The 19087-nt window shown below is 38.9% G+C and overlaps 1 protein-coding gene across 7 annotated transcripts in view; it reads right to left on the bottom strand.

The window, feature by feature from the left end:
- Window positions 1-19087, bottom strand: part of arhgef1 (Rho guanine nucleotide exchange factor (GEF) 1) — a 39049-nt gene that overhangs the window by 13647 nt on the left and 6315 nt on the right. For 6 of the 7 annotated variants that reach the window (XM_084943567.1, XM_084943560.1, XM_084943564.1 and 3 more), the window contains exons 2-9: window positions 7349-7435; window positions 7126-7239; window positions 6016-6114; window positions 4849-4891; window positions 4633-4738; window positions 2891-3031; window positions 1077-1106; window positions 158-266 (exon numbers count right to left, since the gene is read on the bottom strand). In XM_084943567.1, the coding sequence (XP_084799693.1) occupies window positions 158-266; window positions 1077-1106; window positions 2891-3031; window positions 4633-4738; window positions 4849-4891; window positions 6016-6114; window positions 7126-7239; window positions 7349-7399 (693 nt within the window). In that variant the 5' untranslated portion in view covers window positions 7400-7435. The remainder of the gene's footprint in view (window positions 1-157; window positions 267-1076; window positions 1107-2890; window positions 3032-4632; window positions 4739-4848; window positions 4892-6015; window positions 6115-7125; window positions 7240-7348; window positions 7436-19087) is intronic. The other variant, XM_084943561.1, reaches the window with a different exon arrangement.

The following is a 19087-nucleotide window of genomic DNA, read 5'->3' as shown; positions in this document are numbered from 1 at the left end:
AAATTAAAATCAGATCAAAAGGCTGAAAAAATACAAATTCAACTACAAAACGGTTTAAGAAGAACACTGCAGGCCAATAATTGCCCTGCACTGTTCTGATTGTTGATGTATTTATTTAACTTTCTAATAGGATACCGATGCTGGTAGTTTACCTTACCTTAGTCTTTCTACTGAAGAAACCTCCTTTGGACTTCTTACTGTCAGCTGCCCTGTTTTTAACCCCGAGGTGTTTCATGTACAAGACCACAGCATTAAAGATGGTTTGGCTAGTGGAGAAACAAGAAACTTGTGTTAATAATAATATATAGTTTTTAAACAAATGAACTTGCTTAAATTCCCAGAATATATATCTATATATATTTTTTATATTTAAAGTCCCTACAGGCGCATGTGTCCTCACATTAATGGCAGCAAAAATACCAGTGTGCTTATTCTATCTCCAAGTAATACAGTTGAGACACTTGGTTTAAAAAAAAAAAAAAAAAAAAGACGAACTTCATGAAAGACTAGAAGGAAAGCGGGAGTTGGAGAATTGCAGATGTCCAGAGGAGGAGCATGAGAGGAGGAGCTCAGAAGAGTGGGAAGGGGAAAAAAAAGACACACAAAGAGCCGAGGAGATATTAAAGGAGCTAGGAAAGGGAGGAGACACTGGGGATGTGCATAGAACAAAAGTGCATCACATTACCAGACACTGCACAGTTTCTCAGAGTCTGCCGCCTGAGTACAAGGCGTACAATAAAGAATTTGAACTGAAGAGGACGAGGAGTCCTCAGAGAGTAGCCTAAAGACACTAAGGCATGCATGACAAGGTTAGTCAAATATATGCACTAAGAGAATATATTGTCTAATAAGGACATTAAAAGAAATATTTTATGCAAATAGAGTAAAAACGAGTGCAGTGACAATACAGAAAAAAGATATATTTTTGGATTGGATTTTCTAACATACTTCTACAGCAACATACATTTTGAAACAGTATGCCAAATTTTTGGCCGGACCACACCCAGGCTTGCAGAGGTCAAAGCTGCTACACAAAGAAGAAAAAATATATATACACAACAACACCATTGACTCACCATTTATCCTCATCAAAGGCACCTGTTGATCTGAAAGAACAGAGACAAGTGTCAGCGATGTCACTATTGTAGACAGAAAAAACAAAACAAAGAAACAAATAACAAAAGTAATTCTGATGCTGCATCTAACTCACCTCTTCCTTTTAAGTAACATTTTTTCTTTCTCTTGCTCGACTAACTATGAACTCTGTTTTAGGCCTGTGGAATCTGAAGTGATTAAGCTTTTCTTGATACAACTCGAAACTGATTGTTATGCTGTTGGGGTCAGAGCTGCAGCTATTGATCATATTCTAAGAATCCACCAAAAAAGGAAAGAAAAACTAAAAATCTAAAACAAAAAAAAAAAGATTAAAAGTGCAAAAGATGCTTCAAAAGCTACTCTTCTGCCTGTTCCAGAAATTTTAAACTCAATCTGCACACTTGGCGATTTGCAAAAGAAAAACCAAACTGCTGTCCTCAGTATCAAAAATTCTCTGCCCTGCTTTGTCTCTTCAGTCAGCCGCCTGCAAAGCAAAATCAGAAGTGGTCCAGCGCAGCGGAAATGTCTATTTAACCATGTTTTTGTCTGATGCAACATGCAGGCAAGACTGTGGAAATTGGATACTGATGTTTTGAGATGAACATAAAGGATGGGAGGGGTTTCCCCGGGATTTCCTTGCATAATCCAATCACATCGACTGGTTGCCTTGTTCGCTTCACCAAAGAGACCAATAAGAAACAGATGGGGTGAGGTCACTGTGTTGTGGTCAAGAATGGAGGGAGGTGTGTGCGTGTGAGTGCAGAGGGGTGACTGAGTGCGGGAGTGCCGGAGAGGAATAGCGAGCAGGACTGAATGGAGTGAGGCTGAATGAATCGTTTGTGCACTGGAGATAAAGATCCAACTGTGTGATAGTAATTGAGTGAGTCAAAACTGAATTATCACGTCTTTGATAGAGACTCCTTTGCAGGCTTTTTGTGTCTCCTTCACTCTCATCGTGGTTATATTCACAGGATGAGTGCTGCTTGTGCACAGTGCACCTCTTTTCATTTCTGCTGATCTTTTTTTTCTCTCTTTGACAAGATGAAGTTAGACAGTCTTCTGCCCCTTTCCCTGGCCTCCTCTCCCTCTCTGTCTGACTCATTTCTTGTAGAGGATAACACATTGTGGTTTGCCACGGGGTCAAGGATAGATTAACTTTCCCCTAGATCTCTTACTTTCTTTCTTTAACTGTGTTCAGGGCAGGAGCTATCCAGCATTGATAACCCTCTGGCCCTTTCTTTTCCTTTGTCTCTTCTGCTGTCTTACCCCCTCCACCTCCCACTACCAGCCCTCCTTCAGTTGGCAAAATGCCAGGGGAGAGCCTTCCTGCCAGCGTGGCACTACTGACTCCATTTTTCTTCTCCGCTTCCTCATGTCTTTCTGGCTCTGTTTTGTTGTGTTTCAATCACAGGTCCCTTGTCAGCTTAATTTCATCAGTTACCTGCTTTATACGCTCTGTTTGGAAATGGATTTGTGCACGACTAATGCTAACGCTTTCCTTTATAGTTTTAAAGGAAGTTTAGAAGCAAGATAAGGGAAGATTAATACAAAACTACCAGCTTTAGCCAACAGATCAGTCATCTTCATGTGCACAGCAGAAAGTAATAGTGGAGAAAATAGCTCTCAAGAACATCTAACAAAAAATTATTGTAATATGTAAAGTGGTTACCCATTCTTAGTAATCGTTGGCATTTTAAGCACATCCAGCAGAATCTCTATGCAGAAAATGACTTGAACTTCACTTTGTGGAGGCTGGATACCTGAAATATTTGTTGAAAAGTGGAGTAAAACTCACTGTGTCTCAGACATCTTCTCTAGGAGGTTCTCAGCAACAGACTTCTCCTTCATATCCGTTGGGACACGGTCGGTGGGATAGTGGCTGTCCACGTCATTTAGCTCAGCCTCACTGAGGGTCATACCCATCATCCTCTTTTGCCTAGGCAACACAGAGCAAGAGCAGAGAATCAAGTTTAGCAAAAACATCTCAAACTTTTAACACTAAAAGGATAAAATGAAGACAGTGTTGTGCAAAAGTAACAGAAAAGCACAGTCAGCTTTTGATCCACCATGTAATACCGACTGGTAAGTGTATGAGTAGCAGTAGCATCATTTGTCAGCATCACAGTGATCCCCAAACACACTGCTAAAGCAGTAAAAGCACATCCAGATAGAAAAACATACAATAGAACCAGTCATGGACTGGTCTCTCCAGAGGTCAGACCTCAACAACATTGAAGCAGTGCGAGTTCATCTTGGTGAAAAAGTGAACAAAAGGCAGATAGCATCCAAAGAAGAGCTTTGGACCATTCCTGAAGAGTACTTAAAGAAATGACAAGAAAGTCGCCTAAAGAAGTTTACGCAGTGTTGAAGGATAGATGTGGTCATACCAAATACTTACTTTCATGTTTCTTTGAATTGTTCAAACTGTGTTTTTACCTTATATTCCGTATTTCAATTTAAGCTTGCACATAAAAAATGAGGGGTGGTTCAAGACTTTTGCAAAGTACATTATGTTTTTCTAATTCATTAAAAAGGTACACATAAATCTAGGACTGAGAAATGGGCAACCTTTTAAATTCTAGAATCACCTACTCATTTTTTCTCCATGACCTTCAACCTTCCTTTGTCATCTTACTCTCAAATGTCAGATCAGTGTGCTTCATATGGATTTTGGTAAAGAGTGGCCTGCATATTTCTGTTTACCTAAGCACAGGTGTCATTAACAGAGAATGTGAAGACAAGACAACCTTTTGTAGTGTTTACACATAAAGATTTCATATTGAAATCTTTATGTGTAAACACTGGTAGTTTTGTATTAATCTTCCCTTTAGTGACTAATGTGTATTAGTCACTGCTGCAATTCTAAATGGAGGAGGGCTAGATTTTTATAAATTACATACCTACAATCAGGATATGCACGGTAATGTTAAGTTCACATAACTGTTGAATGTTGTCAAATACTAACATTCATAAATAGCTTTAGACCTAGAAGTTGAATCCAATTAATTACTTTAAAAAACTGTTTCAAGTTACTTGAGTAATGCCGAATTGTAGTTATTGGGTTAACAATGCAAAAGAACTGAGATGGTAATTTAAAGCAGCTCAGTGTCCAGATAAGTGTTGTTACACCTTTTAACTCTCATTTCCAACAACAAACAATAGAAATTTTTGAGACCAAAATTTGAAAATGATTTTTCAGCTTGTTTTGAAGTAACTCACTGAAAATGTATCAAAGACAATAACAAGACAGATCATCAAACGGAAGCTTTCTTTTTTTTTTTTTTTAGTGAGGAGAAACACCAACAACACCAACCTTTAGATCAATAAAAAGTGTAATTATTATTGTAGTAATTTTTTAAAAATTAATTAACCAAAGTTTCAAGAATGTCCCTGATCACATATCAGCCATTAATCCCAACCCTGGATGTTCTAATCATGTTGTGAGATGCTTGTTGTGCATTTATTAACTACTTGCCAATTTATTAAAGTATGTAAAGACTGAGTAGACTGAGTGGAAAGACTGAGTAGAGTTCTCACCTGAAATCCTCCAACTGTTTGGCCACTTCAGCAACTTGGACGCTCTGAATGTCCTGAGCGAAGCGCTTTTGGGTATCATCTGTGAGCACATCTAGACGGGATCGATCTTAGGGAGAAGACGGAAAAGAGAAAGGAAAGAGTGAGTCAAAAACTAGAGAGAAACAAAACAACAATGCACTGACTTATATCTATAAACATCACTGGAAAATAACTTACCCAACTCTGAGTTTACGTGAGCTGGTACTGCCACTTTCAGAACCTGCAATGTGAAGCAAATGACAAAAAGATACAGAGTGAAAAATAGAAAAATGAGATACGATTCAGACAACATTCAGACTAACTGACAGTATGGATTCTCGGTTTGTTTTGTAAAACCCTGTGATGCAGTAGCTAGATGTCACCATAGGGTGGCATTTTAACACAGGAAATATAGATAAGAGAAAAAACAGATACTCCAAAGGGGGATGCTCTGTGCTCATGTCAGCTCTGTCATTGACATGAAAATAACCACATGGGCCAACTTTACGTCAATAGGTTAACAGAGGGTTAACCTCCTTTTTTCAGTCCCTTCTTTTTTCACCCTGAAAAAAGGAGGGACTGAGCGAAGATGATTCCTTCTACAGGGCTTTCCCACGATCTTGACAGGAAGCTGTGAGGCTGTACGGGCTGGCAGGGAGTTTGACTCAACTGATAGACATGTACAGTGCATGAGCTCTGAGGAGCAAATATAACAGACAGTAATGTGGGCCAGGTGTGCAAGACAGATACTGTACAGACAAAGCAAACAAAAACAATGGATTCCTCTCTCATAAGTTTACCTTATTTATTGAGCTGAGCAGCTCAGTAAATTCATAATATTAGAAAAATAAAACACAATATTGTACTGATCATACAAAGGCTACTTTTGTCTTACTAACCTTGAAGTTAAGAAGCTCAAAGATAAGTTTAAAGCTAAGAATTAAGGGAATATCAATAATCTAAAAATACATAGACAGGGAGCCAACCCTACAGTCTGTTATTATGGGTATATTTCAAATCATGCAAGCAGTTTGATCATCCAGGCCATGAGCCAAAAGAACCTGAGGGAAGAAATCATTTTAGTGGTTATCATTTTTTTTTTTTACAGTGCAATTATAACTCAATTTACAGCAAAAGGTAAATAAGGACAGATAAGATAAAGAGTATAAAGAGTATAAAATACTTTGTATTTAATTATCAGAGTGACTTCTGTGTTTTTTGCATGAAGTCTGCAATAAATTTAATGTTTCAAGCTTTACATCTTTATCTCTATTTTGGCTATGAAAGGTGTAAACATTTGGGCCAATTTTTGATAATCGAGACGGCTTTAAAAAAGACAGAAATGTTGAGTAGTCTGCTACTTACTGCACCCTTGTCCAAGAAGGTTGTGTAAAAATCCCCAAACTGTTTTTTGGTCTCTTTGGCACTGAGGTTTTTGAAGAGCTCAGCATGGAGGTAACAGAGCTGACAAATGGGAAAAAGACAATTTTATTTAGTACTGAATAGCTCCAAAATCTTTTAAAATAACTACTTGTGCCAATTTATGACCACAGCTGTCACAATTTTATTTGACATGACCACTAAAGATCACAAACACCTACATCACATAAAGGCATGCCAGACATAAAAACCTAACTTCAGTTTGACTCAGTGTGCTTACATGTCTAACACAAAATGACTGAAATCAATTTAATAGTTGAATCCTAATGACAGTATCCCATAAAATAGTTATTGACCCCTCCAGATATTATCATGCACATACCCCAACCTGCATTTGTCTAGTGGACGCACTATAACCCCAAAGCAAATTGAGCACGCAACCACTGATGCAAACCACATTTTCTTAAATGCTGCAGAATTACAAATATTTTGTTAACAGACTACACCACTCATGTCGTGACAAACATGAGGGAAAAGCAGGGGGGTGATGGAGGACATCATGGGTGTGAAACGTGTAACAGTACCTGGGTGGGTCATGTTCTCTGCATGCAGAATAAAGGGAAAAGGACAGGCATGCCTTTGATCAGCACTGACATACACACTCAAACAAACCTTTTTCACTATTCCCGTGGGGGTTACTCATCGGTATTATGCATTCCATGGTCTCCAATTTAACCCCAACCAACAACTAATTCTAACCTTTATCCTAAATCCAAATATTAACTCTGAAAAATAAAATTGGACTCATAGGTAAAACAGTCTTAATCCACACTGAGGTACAGTGGACATCAAAATAGCTGTTTCATGTGTTTCACACAAGCCAGACAGAAACTGATGACTATTATGATTTGGATTTCATGATTAGATCATATCTAAAAGGTGATATACTAACTCTACATTTAGAGTTACTCATCATTATCGTCACTAACTTTGTAAAAATATCTGTTAACAGCAGCTGCTCTGTGGAAGCTTGTGTTATCTCAGTTTCATATAGCTTGTTGGCTGTAGTGGACCTTGCATAATGTGAGTTCTCACCAGGGGAGCAGGGTCAAACTGCAGAATGACATGTTGCAGGAAAACCAGCAGGTGGGTCGGCCGACTCTTCAACTGCTCTATGTGGTCAAAGGTGTTGGACCGGTCCTCCACGTACTGAGACAGACAAAAATAAATAGGTGTAAAAGGAGATGGAATAACTTATCTGAGATATGATGATCAAGTAACATTCAGTCCTTCATGTGCCACTGTTTTCTGCACTCACCTCATTCAGATCGTTTTCAAAATCCTCATCCTCAGCCCCGATGATGCTCATGGCTGGGTTAGAGCACTGAGGTCCAGACACACCCTGCTATGGAGAAAGAGGCAGGGAGGGGAAGAAAACAAAACAATTAGCAAAAGTTATGTGCTATACTTTGAAGTGGTAGGGTATCTCTTTGACGTCCTGGGCTCCCACTGAGCAGAGCCAGACATAAAGCCAGATGACAGTTTACACACAGTGAACTTTCCCAGTGTTCTACAAGTTCAAGCAGAAAGATGGGGAAAAATGTCACAGCTTCTAAACCAGCCTTCTGGAGAGAGATCGAGACAATCCTGATGGGCCATAATAGTTGTGGTCCTTGTATTAGAAGCAGAGACCTGCTTTAAGTAGAATCCCATTCATACAATCCAAGAAAGTCACAAAAATTCAATGCATTATTTATTTTTCACTAACAATGAGTGCTATTAAATAAAAATTTATAAATGTTTTTAAAGAAGATCTGTTCATTTTAAATTTAATACCTGTTAAATGAAAAGCTGGGGTATGCTTACCAATGTCCTTACTACTTCTTTTAAAAGGAACTATTGCTAACTGTATTTCTGAATTTGATTTAAAATTGTTTTTTTTAATGACTAGAAGACAATGCTTTATGAGACTGTGTTAATATAGTCACCATCGTAACACAAATGAAAAAAAAAAAAGTATATTAGACAAGATAGGTGTGGTTAGTACTGCTGCCTTACTCTAAGAAGTTCTGGGTTAAAACGTCCTGTTCTGTGTGAAGTTTGTGTTTAAAAAAAATATACAAGTTTCGTTAACTGGTGATTCCCAGAAAGTTGATTCTGTTCAGCTGGAGGCACCGTGGGAGAATGTTTCATCACTGACTTCTTCAGCCTCAGCTCACTGCAGGTTTCTCCAACCTTATAAACAGTACAGTTGCATAACAATCAAAATAGAATGATGAACACAATCATCTTTCTGGGATTTACTTTAACTGGATTATTGAGTATGGATCAAGATGTTAAACGTGATTCTAAACTTACTATAGGTATGGACATGAGAACAAAAACTTATCTCTAGAGTCCAGCACCAAAAAGTTTAGGAAATCCATTTAGAGGCGCCCCAGGTAACAATTTGATAGACAGCTAATCACATATAGTTGTATTTTTGGAACTAAGTTAGTAAGTTGACCTTTACTATCCGTTTGCACAAATGTGGAGAGCAGCTACTTATACATATCCATCTGTGCGTCAGCTGGTTGGCTCATAATGAGTGAGGGATGCTTTACATTTGATTTGATTTGATATACTTTTATTAGTCCCACAAGGGGAAATTTCTAATTTTGGTGAGGTTGTAACCGTTTTGAACTTATGAGTTTACAGTGAGTACCTTTATAACCACACTCAACCTTTTCGGAATTGTTTTACAATTTTTACTCAATAAGAAAACATAGTCCAGTTTAGCACCAGGGTTTCTTCCCTCCATAGACCAGTGCTGTTGTAACATGAACTGAATGTTGCCCTGCTGAAATAGGAAAGGCCTTTCTTGAAAAAGACATCATATGGATGGTGGCATATGCTGCTGCAAAACTTGTATACATTAGCATTGATGGGGCCTTTATAGATGAATAAGACAGCCATGCCTTGTTGCATCTCCCATGTAGTACCATTATGGATAGAGGCTTTGGAACTATCTACTGAGAAACTATATGGCCATCTACTCTTAAACCCAGGGTATGGGTTCAAGTTTTCCCACTTTTCTTAAGTGAACCTTTAATTTATTTAATAGGCAATTATGGACCCTGTGACAAACTGTGTTCACTGATGATAGGTTTAGGAAGAATTCTGGAGTCCACACAGTGATTTATACTGCTGTTTGCAATGCAGTGCTGGCTGATGACTTGAAGATAACAGGCTTTAAATATTGGTTTTCAACCTTGTTCCTTTTTTATTTTTTTAGAGAGATTTCCTTGGATTCTACTTCTTCCTTCAATTCTCCCTGGGGTATAACATGCATTGGAAAATATCACATTCTCTGAAGTGTGTCCAGATTTTGTCCCTTATTTTTCCAGACTTGTGTTGGGTTCAGTAAAAACACTCTGCAGAAATCTCTCCTCTAGTTGGGACACAAGCTCTTCAGGTCTAAAAATGCAGCTCAAGTAATTGGAAATAAAAGGTTTATTCAAATTTTTGCTTAGAAAATGATGAATGGGAAAAAGTACATCAATTTAGCCGCACCCTTTTACAGCCCAAACCATTTCCTCTTCCCCAAAACACACAAACAACACACAGCCCTTGTATTCAGTCCTCTGAAGGTTGCAGACCCAGAGCCGCCACCAGGGAACACCCAATTACATACACACAGTCACACAAACACACGTTAAAAAGCTGCACTGTAGTGTTAGGTGAGAACACAAGGCACAGTGAGTACAGAGACAAAATGGTTAAAAACTGATTCATCTTAAAAACATAGGAGGGGGAAAAAGAAGAGAAAGTCATGACCAAATGTTAGCAAGAAGCATATTTGAACGTTTCATCTAGCACCTCTTTAGTATAAGGACTCATTTGCATTCATTCTTTTCTATTTAATTTTGTTTAAATAGCACAGTACCTGTATGTATTTAGTGTAGGAGGGACTAATGATATAGAGCTTTATATTCTATTCTAGCCCAGAGCCAAGACTAAAGACAGTCAGATTTGGATAAGTGTTGTGCTCTTTACAGCAAGTTTCCTATTATAATCTGTATACAGTGCAAACTATGAAAAGGTGTCAGCTATTCAGCTTTGCATCGCCATTTATACTGCGGTAATTGTACTTTTACTATTTTTTAACCAGTGTAGACAAGAAGATCCTGTTATAGCAATATTAAATTCTCAGGATTATTACATCAATGTAGTTACATAACTAGTAATTTGTAAGACATTTGATAAACTCACTATATTAGCTTCTTCTAAAAAAAAAAAAAAAATGATTCATGAAGTCCACAGAGTTTCTCAGTGTCTTTTCATACTTTAAGTACACTTTTTATGCCATTGTAAACTTGCTCACATATGCGGTTTTGCATGATGTCTGTTAAGTAGGAACAAATAACTCACTTAGTGGTTAGAGTTTATAAGGAAATGTGACTGTGCAGATGATCATTATTTGATTTATGGCCTGATTTCAGTGTATGTGTTCAATAGAAGATAAGTGGGGTGAGAAAGACATGAAAGTCACCGTGAGCTCTGGTAAAGTGAGGGAGTGAAACAGTGGGTAAGATTGCAAACAGGCAGAAAGTGAAACTGGGAGACAGGCAGAAAGTGAGAGAATGTGTTCATTCATGGCCATTTCCAGTGGGCTGCAGGTTGAGAAAGGCCAGTGTTGGAGCAACATGCGTAGGAGGGGTTAGCCAAACAGAGAGACACAGGCCTGCCAGGGCCATGAACGCACATCTGCAGGGACATACACAAACATGACACAGAGGGAAACGTCTCCTCTTTTTCACACCCATAGACCCAACCGCCAATGCCATACTAAAGTGAGACCATCAAAGATACCTTATCATGCCACTGAAGAAGTTCTGACACCATGACGATAATGAGTAGTGCTGGAAAAACATATCTACCCATTTACTGGAAAGATAACATGCTGTGAACGTAGGGCTGTGCAATATGACCAAAATCTCACATCCCGATATAAGAATTCTATCGTTCCGATAACGATATAAATCACAAAAATGTAACATTTTCTGTAAATTCTGTGAATCTCGGGCAGCTCGTCTTGCAGGAAGTGTTTCCAGCTGTGTGTTATGTACCTGGAGTCGAGTGTTTTAACCGATGTATGAAACTATACATTTTTAGACATAAGTTGTAAAGGCCGCCGTCTCTTTGTGAGTATTTAATACACAGCGTGCTGCGGGGAAAAGCCTGTTCTAACGTTTGAGTCTAAGGTTTATTTTTTAGCACTTGGCGGCTCTTTTTTAATTCTCATCCGTAAATAATCTGGTCTTTCACGTGATTCCATTTATTTTGAAAAGTCTCAACAGGATCTTGAGCTTTATTGTGAAAGGTTTATGTGGAACATAAACAAGCGGACACGCGATGCTGTTACCATCGTTGTTGTTAACCACAACGCATAAAAACAGGCGCTTGTCCGTCTGTAGTGTGGTTATATAAAATATAAGAGAAAGAAAGAACTTTAAGAAATTAATATAGCCACTACAGTGACCATCAAAACGATGAAAAAATATTGCCGTAAACAGTTTATTTTGCAACACCACGAAACAAACGATAGCGTAAAATGAAACGCTACACGTTTTTATATTGTCATCCGATATATATCATTATATCGAACAGCCCTATGTGAACGTTTCTTAACACACTCAAGTTTTAACAATAGGTGCGTGACAACAAAAACTGAACTGAGAAAGAAAATCCTGGGCAAACTTAGCCATTCCTATTGACTTCTGGTTACTTCTGTTTGGCAAAAAGTGCCCAGAACTCCTGAACAATTTTGGTCATTCCTATTGAGTTTAACCAAAAGTAACCAGAAATAATTAGCTTTATTTAATCAGTAGTAATACCTATTATAAAGGCTATTATGGACAAGTTGCTACTGTATTATGTATATGTCCAGAGGGTCATAATATGAAGTAGGACTTGGGCTTAACCAGGTAACTCCATTACTAATACTGTGTTTTCAGTGCTATGAAAGTGGTCAACTTTTAAAACGGGGTACATTGCTATGGTAACTTATGCAGCGCTTACAGGTACAAAATAAATGTCTACTAACCAGTCAATTCACCAGAAAATTGCATCAGCAATCCTGTAAGATCCATGGAGCTCAGTGTACACTAAGAGGTTCTAAAGTTCACATATACCAAGTAATTGTTTGAATTAGATTTTATATTTATTCTTTACTTACTGTCTGACCATTAAACCCCACTGGAGTTTCAGTTGAAAAAATGAGCCTACAACTGTCTTAAAGTGCACAAACTTACTATACTGGTATAGTAGCTATAGCAGTTGTTATTTATAGTAGTTTCCCCCATTATTACTGACTAAATGTTTAAAGAATATAAACATTCATAAAATGCTTTTAATACTGGTACTACTGTACAGCACAGTCACAATGCTGTATTTGTAGATTCTGTGTTGCTTTCAGCCTGTATTATAGGTTAACCCTCTTAATTTTCTAATATTTTAGGTTTTTTTTCCTTTGTAAAATCAATCTGTTGCCTGTTATGCTTATGCCATATGCTGCCGACACCACTTTCATCTGAACACCCTGATAGGTAGACTGTGAAACTCTTAACTTCTTTATAGAGCTAGTGACCACCTTCATGTGGACACTTACCCTTTATAGACACTTGATCGGGGCAAAAAGTTGACAGTAGTGACAATATTCTCAGCATTTCAGTCTCCTTATTACAGGACAGCGAAATCTGAGCCTTTGTTATTGTTATGTCTTGGTTGATTTCAGAGGAGCTGCAGTACAAGTTCACACTTTGGAAGACAAATTGGGGTAGGCAGAGGGAAGCTAATTGCAGGGTCAGGACTATGAAGGGACTCCTCTGACCAGAATGAGCCAAGTGGTGCATTCCAGCATATGGCACAATTCAGACAACAGATGGATACAGTCTGGGTCTTGAGCAATAACCAGACCCTCTGCCCATCACATACATTACAGGATAACTGGCATAAGCTCTAGACTGCAAGCGTCTTTCCAGTCTGATACAGACGTTGCTAAGGGGAAAAAAAGGAAGGGTGTGAGTTTTTGAACAGAGCGTCACAGAAGCGCGGAGATCAGGTCCGGTGCTCCTGAGTCGGCAGCTGCCCACCACCCCTCCCTTCCATCACATTCCAGTACTAAGTGTCAGGTGGCATCAATCTAATGATAGCCATCAAGCGTACGTGCCTTTGTGTGTGTGTGTATGTGTGTGCATTAGGACCTAGCACGTATATGGGAGGGGGCCATTCCTATGTTATTGTAGAGAGCTGCTGGTAAACTTGTGTGTTTGTGTGTGTGCTCTCTGACAGCTGGTCTTTACAAAGCATTCCTCTTCATCTCAGACCATGCAGAGGTCTAACACTTCAAATTGGAAAAAAAGATGGGAGAAAAAAAAAGCAGCAACCAGCTTGCACAGTTTAACATTTTATATTTCCACCAGGTCACCAAGGTTTTGCTGCAGCATGACCACACTTGCCTCAGCTCTCATGTAAACCCCACATTCACTTGCAAAACATTAAAACAATGAGCTTTTTAGCACAACTCTTATGACCAAGAAGAGTGGAGTCGTCAAACTGTGACATCACCCCAAAATCTGCATCTTCGGCAGCCCTTGGAGGGGCTTGCACCTGTCAATCAAACTCCTGCAATCACATGGCAGTGGCTGTCAGCCCCCTGTGTTATAAATACGTTTAAATGATGCACCGCAGAGGAGAAATGGCATGGCAACATTTTTAAAACCAAGAACTAAAAGGTTCATTATCCAAAGAAAAAACACATTCAGCTTACTGAACCACAGGAGCAATCTCCACCGCAACATTATGTTAACATAATATTATACAGACAAAGAGAATCCAATGTTCAGAAGAGATGTTTAAAATCCATGCTTTACATAATAACTTGTGTCTGACATGTATTTCATTTTTGCACACACACACAGAAATCAATTCAATTCCCGAATTCTAAACTACCTCTACTTCTTGCTTAGGCGAAAATCCCAAATCTATGATTTTTGGTCCACTCTTAGTAACTGTGCACTGACACTTTTGAAGTTCACAACACAACAACAAGGAGTTTACAAACTAGTTATGCTATCACAAAATCATCCTTACACATTTGATTTGATTTGAACACAGTAGTTTTCTCTCCTTAGAAATTGAAAATGAAAACCGCTTAATGGAGTAAAACTTTAGCATGCTTCCTCGAACACAATGGAGGTCAAATGTGATGTAACAATAAACAAAATACACTTTTGTCTTGAGGGGAACTTTAGGATCCCTTCTTTTCCTTTTATGCTTTAGTTTAAAAAAAATGTTGAACTATTGCAGTAAAAGATTTCATATTTCTGCAACAAACCACACTGCTAGTCAGCCCGATTGGTGATGTCAAATTTGAAGTTCTTAATCAGAGAGATTAGAAAAGGTTTTCACACCAGGTCAAGGGTTTGCTGATATTTTGAAAGTGCTTTAAAAGTCAAACTGAACCACCCAAGAGATTGTGAGAGAGAAAAAAAGGAAGTGTGAGCAAGTGGCTCTCAAGTTGGAATAAGTAAATATCTGATAGAGTAAGAAATTATTCTAAGTGAAAATATGAGAAATTTGTGAGGAACCAGTTGATGTAGACACATACATCCTGTACTGAAAACACTAAATTTAGATAGATGTAGACTTGTTTACAATTACTTGGTGCACCTGGCTACAGAATCCATTGTATACGCATAGGTCACTGCTCCCTTCTTATACTTGGTCACAATAGGCTGTGTCCTGTTCTCTATATGCTATGAGGGTAGCATCCAAAAATAACCCAACAGCTAATGGCCATTGCCTGCTGTGTTTGTACTGCTGTATGGTTTATCTGGCTTGCTCATCAGGCCTCAACCTCATTAGCACTAACTGGGGGATTTCTAGCAGTATTGCTGCTCCTCCACTCCCCCAGTGGCTGATCCTTGAGGAGCCTGAGAAAAGACTTGGAGAAAAAAAATGGACAAGGTGGCAAATGGGGAGGCACACAGACAGGAAGTGGGTGTAATTTCCTCAGGAAGCTATCAGAACCATTTCCTGTATGACCTATCAGATGCGAAGAGAGAGAGAGAAAGCGAGACAGAAAGGAGATGAGAATGAGTGAGACATTTTGAAAAGAAAAAAAAAAAGTTGGTTCCCACAAGTGTTTCCGCATGAAACATGGTTGTCAAAACTGAATCAAACAAACCTCTGGTCCCACTCATCTCTTAGTTCACATGGGAACCAGAAAAGAAAGTTAATGCAGTGCATAAATGAAACCCAGTGTTGAACAAATGAGGAACAGAACTCAAATGATAATGGTGTGAATAGGGGCAAATGGCCTTAAATTACAGGGCCTGGCTACACATTGTGCTCTGACTTGCAGCTAAAACATATTCAAAATATTATTTTCCAACATTATATATATTTAAAATAAAAGCTAAATAAGACACTTAGACATATCAGACTGTGATCTCAAAATCTGGTCGATTGTTTGGTCAATATGCTCTCATCCAATTAAATTCCCATTGGTGAGACAACAGCAGGCACTGCTACAACAGCTTTTCATGACTAACTCATTGAGCAGCAGGAGAAACAGGCTGCTTCTGAAGAACACTCCCAAGTTTTCACAACTGTGGAGTTACTCAAACCTTATTATGAAAACTAGCTTGATTACATTTTCTGAAAATTTGCTTAGACTTGGCTCCAAACTGACGCCACATCAAATAAGACAGCAGTGTGGCTGCATTTTGTTAAATCTACTGTGCAAAAAGTCAAGTTTGGACTTTCCAGTAGTTGTTATATCACAACGCTGCTACCAACAAAAGCCTGACATCTAAAACTGGTAACCTGACTTTCCTGTATTAGGTCTAGTCATCTCTTGTGGTTAACACTTAAGGCCAAATGTGGCCACATAACAAAGGTAGCGGCTCGCTTATCAAAATGTAAAATTGGCCGGATATGAAAAATTATTTAATAAGTTGCACATTCTTCAAATGTACCCACTTATGCAGCACAACCATTTAACTGTTTAAAGAGCAGGCATGGCTTCAGTGGATCAGGATTTTTCTTTTGTTAACTACACACATGTTAAAAAAAACTCCCAAAAAATGATTATATGTATTACATATATCCTGTTTTAGTGATCTTGGAATCTAAAGCTCTTGAATAACTAACAAAGCAAGAAACCAAACAAAACAAAAAACAAACTGTGGCTATAAGCACCAGTATATAGTTTATACTGACCTTATGGAAGACAGAAGAAGTAAAACCAGTGGTCTGGTAAGGAAGGAGGTGAAGGTGGAGGAGGAGGAGGAGAGGGAGTGTGGAGCAGAAATTTTAAAAAAAAAGAAAGAAAGAAGGAACACACTTCAACAGGAAATTAAGAACAAGGCTGCAACGATGGAAAAACAGAGAAAACAGGCAATGGAAACATAAATGTGAAACACCCTGGAAAGAGTAGCAAGCATGTAAGTACTGAGAAACACGGTTAAGAGCATGGCCCTGCACCTGAAGGCCTACAGAGTATACATCTGCTCTTCAGCAAGTATAAACAAGCACGCACACTAGATTCTTCCAACCTTGACCAAATGGTTTTAGCTGCAGCTGGCAGAGCTGACAGTAAGCTAGCACCTCAGGATAAACAAAACCAAAGGGAACTCTTGACTGTAGAGCATGTGCTGTGTGTTGGGATGTCAAGTCCACACAGATGTTTAGATTAACAACTTAGCCGACAGCCGGCTCTATAAAGAAAATAACTCAACAGTTTTAAAGTCTTTCAGCTCATCATCACATTATCTTTGAATGTTTAGCCAGCACAAAATTGATGTGGCAACACATAAAGCCCCGATGTTGTGTTTATACATATTTATTCTTAATAAGCATCCTGTGGTCACAAAAAGGTCACAGTAAGATCCATAGGAATTTGGACACATTCTTTTGTAATTTTGTGTCTGTGCACCATCACAGTTGATTTAAAAATCAAACAGTTAAGATTTGATTGAAGTGCAGACCTTCAGCTTGAATTTTAGGTGTTTAACAAAAGTATCGCATTAACTATATAGGAATTATACACATTTTTATATATAAGCCCTATTTTTATAGGCTCAAAAGTAATTGGACATCTAACTGACAAGCCATGGCCAGCTGACAAAAGATCTGGAGTTGATTCAACTTGTATTTGGCATCTTTTTACCGAAACTCTCAAAGCGATGTTGATGAAAGTGAGGGAGGCTGTCATTAGGCTGAATAAACAAAATAAACCTATCAGAGAGATAACAAAAACTTGGGGAGTGGCCATATCAACAATCTGGTACATTCTTAAATAGAAGGAATGCACTGGCCAGCTCAGCAACACCAAACAGCATGAAAGACCACAGATGACAACTGAAATGGAGGATCACTAATCCTTTCCCAGCATCTAACCAACTCAAGCCTTGAATTAAAACATAAAGTTTGCATTCCAACCACATCAGGTTCAAACCTATGGACATGATGGCATATAAATCGAACATCCACAAGTATGAAAAAGTGCAGGGCTAAATGCACATGCACTGAAAGGCTGTGTGTTAGTGGGTTGGAAGGAAGGAGCAGGGTTTGAGCAGAACACGTGTGAGGTGTAAAATGCCTCAGTGCAGTACAAAGAGAATGTTATTTAATTTGTATGACTCATGGGCATTACTCCTGCAGAGATCAGCTCAAAGACATAGGAAACAAACATATCTGATTAAAAGTCATATTCTCAGCAAGACATTTCAGGATAAGTAGTCCTGATGTGACTGAATGTCACATTATGAATGTTGTGTGAGATAAAAGGGCAACAGAACAGAAGTCTGAGCATTACATGAGGGCAAAGTTATCCTTGAAACCTTGTCACTAGCAAAAAACAAAAAAGGCTACCTGTGACATAATTATGTTGCACAGCAGCGTGCATGCACAGGGGAAGTCGGTGCATCAGTGCATGCGCAATAAGGGAGTGGCTCATCAGCACTGAAGAGGTAAGAGACTGCCTTTTCTCCTCCTCTGCATTACCACAGTCTTCGTCTACCATTCATTTTTTTCCCCTCTGTGACTTTCATCTCTCTAAGTATATATTACTTTCTTCTCCTCTACCTCTGGCGTTAAACAAAGTGGCCCCTTTTACACTCACTTCTAAAACAGCCAGTGCATTCATAGCTGGTAGACAAGGGTCAATTATGTAATTCAACAACCATTACGTAGTGGCTAAAATAAGATTACGGCCAACAGAGCGGGCAAAGCACAGGCAGTTTTTTTTCTTCATTGCTTCACAGGATCCTACATTGGCCACTGGACTGTTGCAACAGTCCAGTGGCCTTTATCTGCACAAAACCTCTGCAAAGAATCAATGACCTTCTTTTCATATGGTTTTAGTTGAGCAGATTCAGAGGTTTTTAATGATGCTGGACAGAACCCCCCAACCAACTCTCAGCGCAATAATCCTCAGTGTTTGTTAGTTTAAAGAGGTTAACAAGGTATCCCATATAACGAGAGCTACAACCTCCCCTCCATGTCCTCATGCACACATATTCATGAAGGCTTAACAGACGTTTGATTCATTTTCTTGTTGCTCCTCAGAGCTAAAGCATACTTCACTTTCCTAGCCAAAAACGCCCCATCCCCTCTCTCTCACCTTATCCCCATATAGAGGTCACTGGCTTCATGGAAACAGTTGATAGGCTGAGGCAAATCGACTGGCATGGATTGGCAGCTCACAGTGAACCTCCAGCTTGTCCTAACTGCTTCCATGTGTGTGTGTGTGTGTGTGTGTGTGTGTGTGTGTGTGTGTGTGTGTGTGTGTGTGTGTGTGTTTGTGGAGCAGTAATTGCTAAAAACCAAACACAGACATCTTTGATTAGCATTTTCGGACCAAAACAACTCCCGACTAATTCACAAGTCTGTTGCGTGCATTAGTGTGTCCACTGTAGGTTCGTTTGCTGCTGATTTTAAGACCATACCAAACAAAGCCAAAAATGCCAGGGAACAGGATGAATATTTCTGGAAGGAATTTAGCCTGCCC

Source organism: Perissodus microlepis, chromosome 11 (genome assembly GCF_051167445.1).
Source record: "Perissodus microlepis isolate ML-2025 ecotype Zambia chromosome 11, ASM5116744v1, whole genome shotgun sequence".
Taxonomy (NCBI): domain Eukaryota; kingdom Metazoa; phylum Chordata; class Actinopteri; order Cichliformes; family Cichlidae; genus Perissodus; species Perissodus microlepis.
Note: the sequence above shows the minus strand (reverse complement) of the source record. Positions and strands in the feature narration are given on the sequence as shown.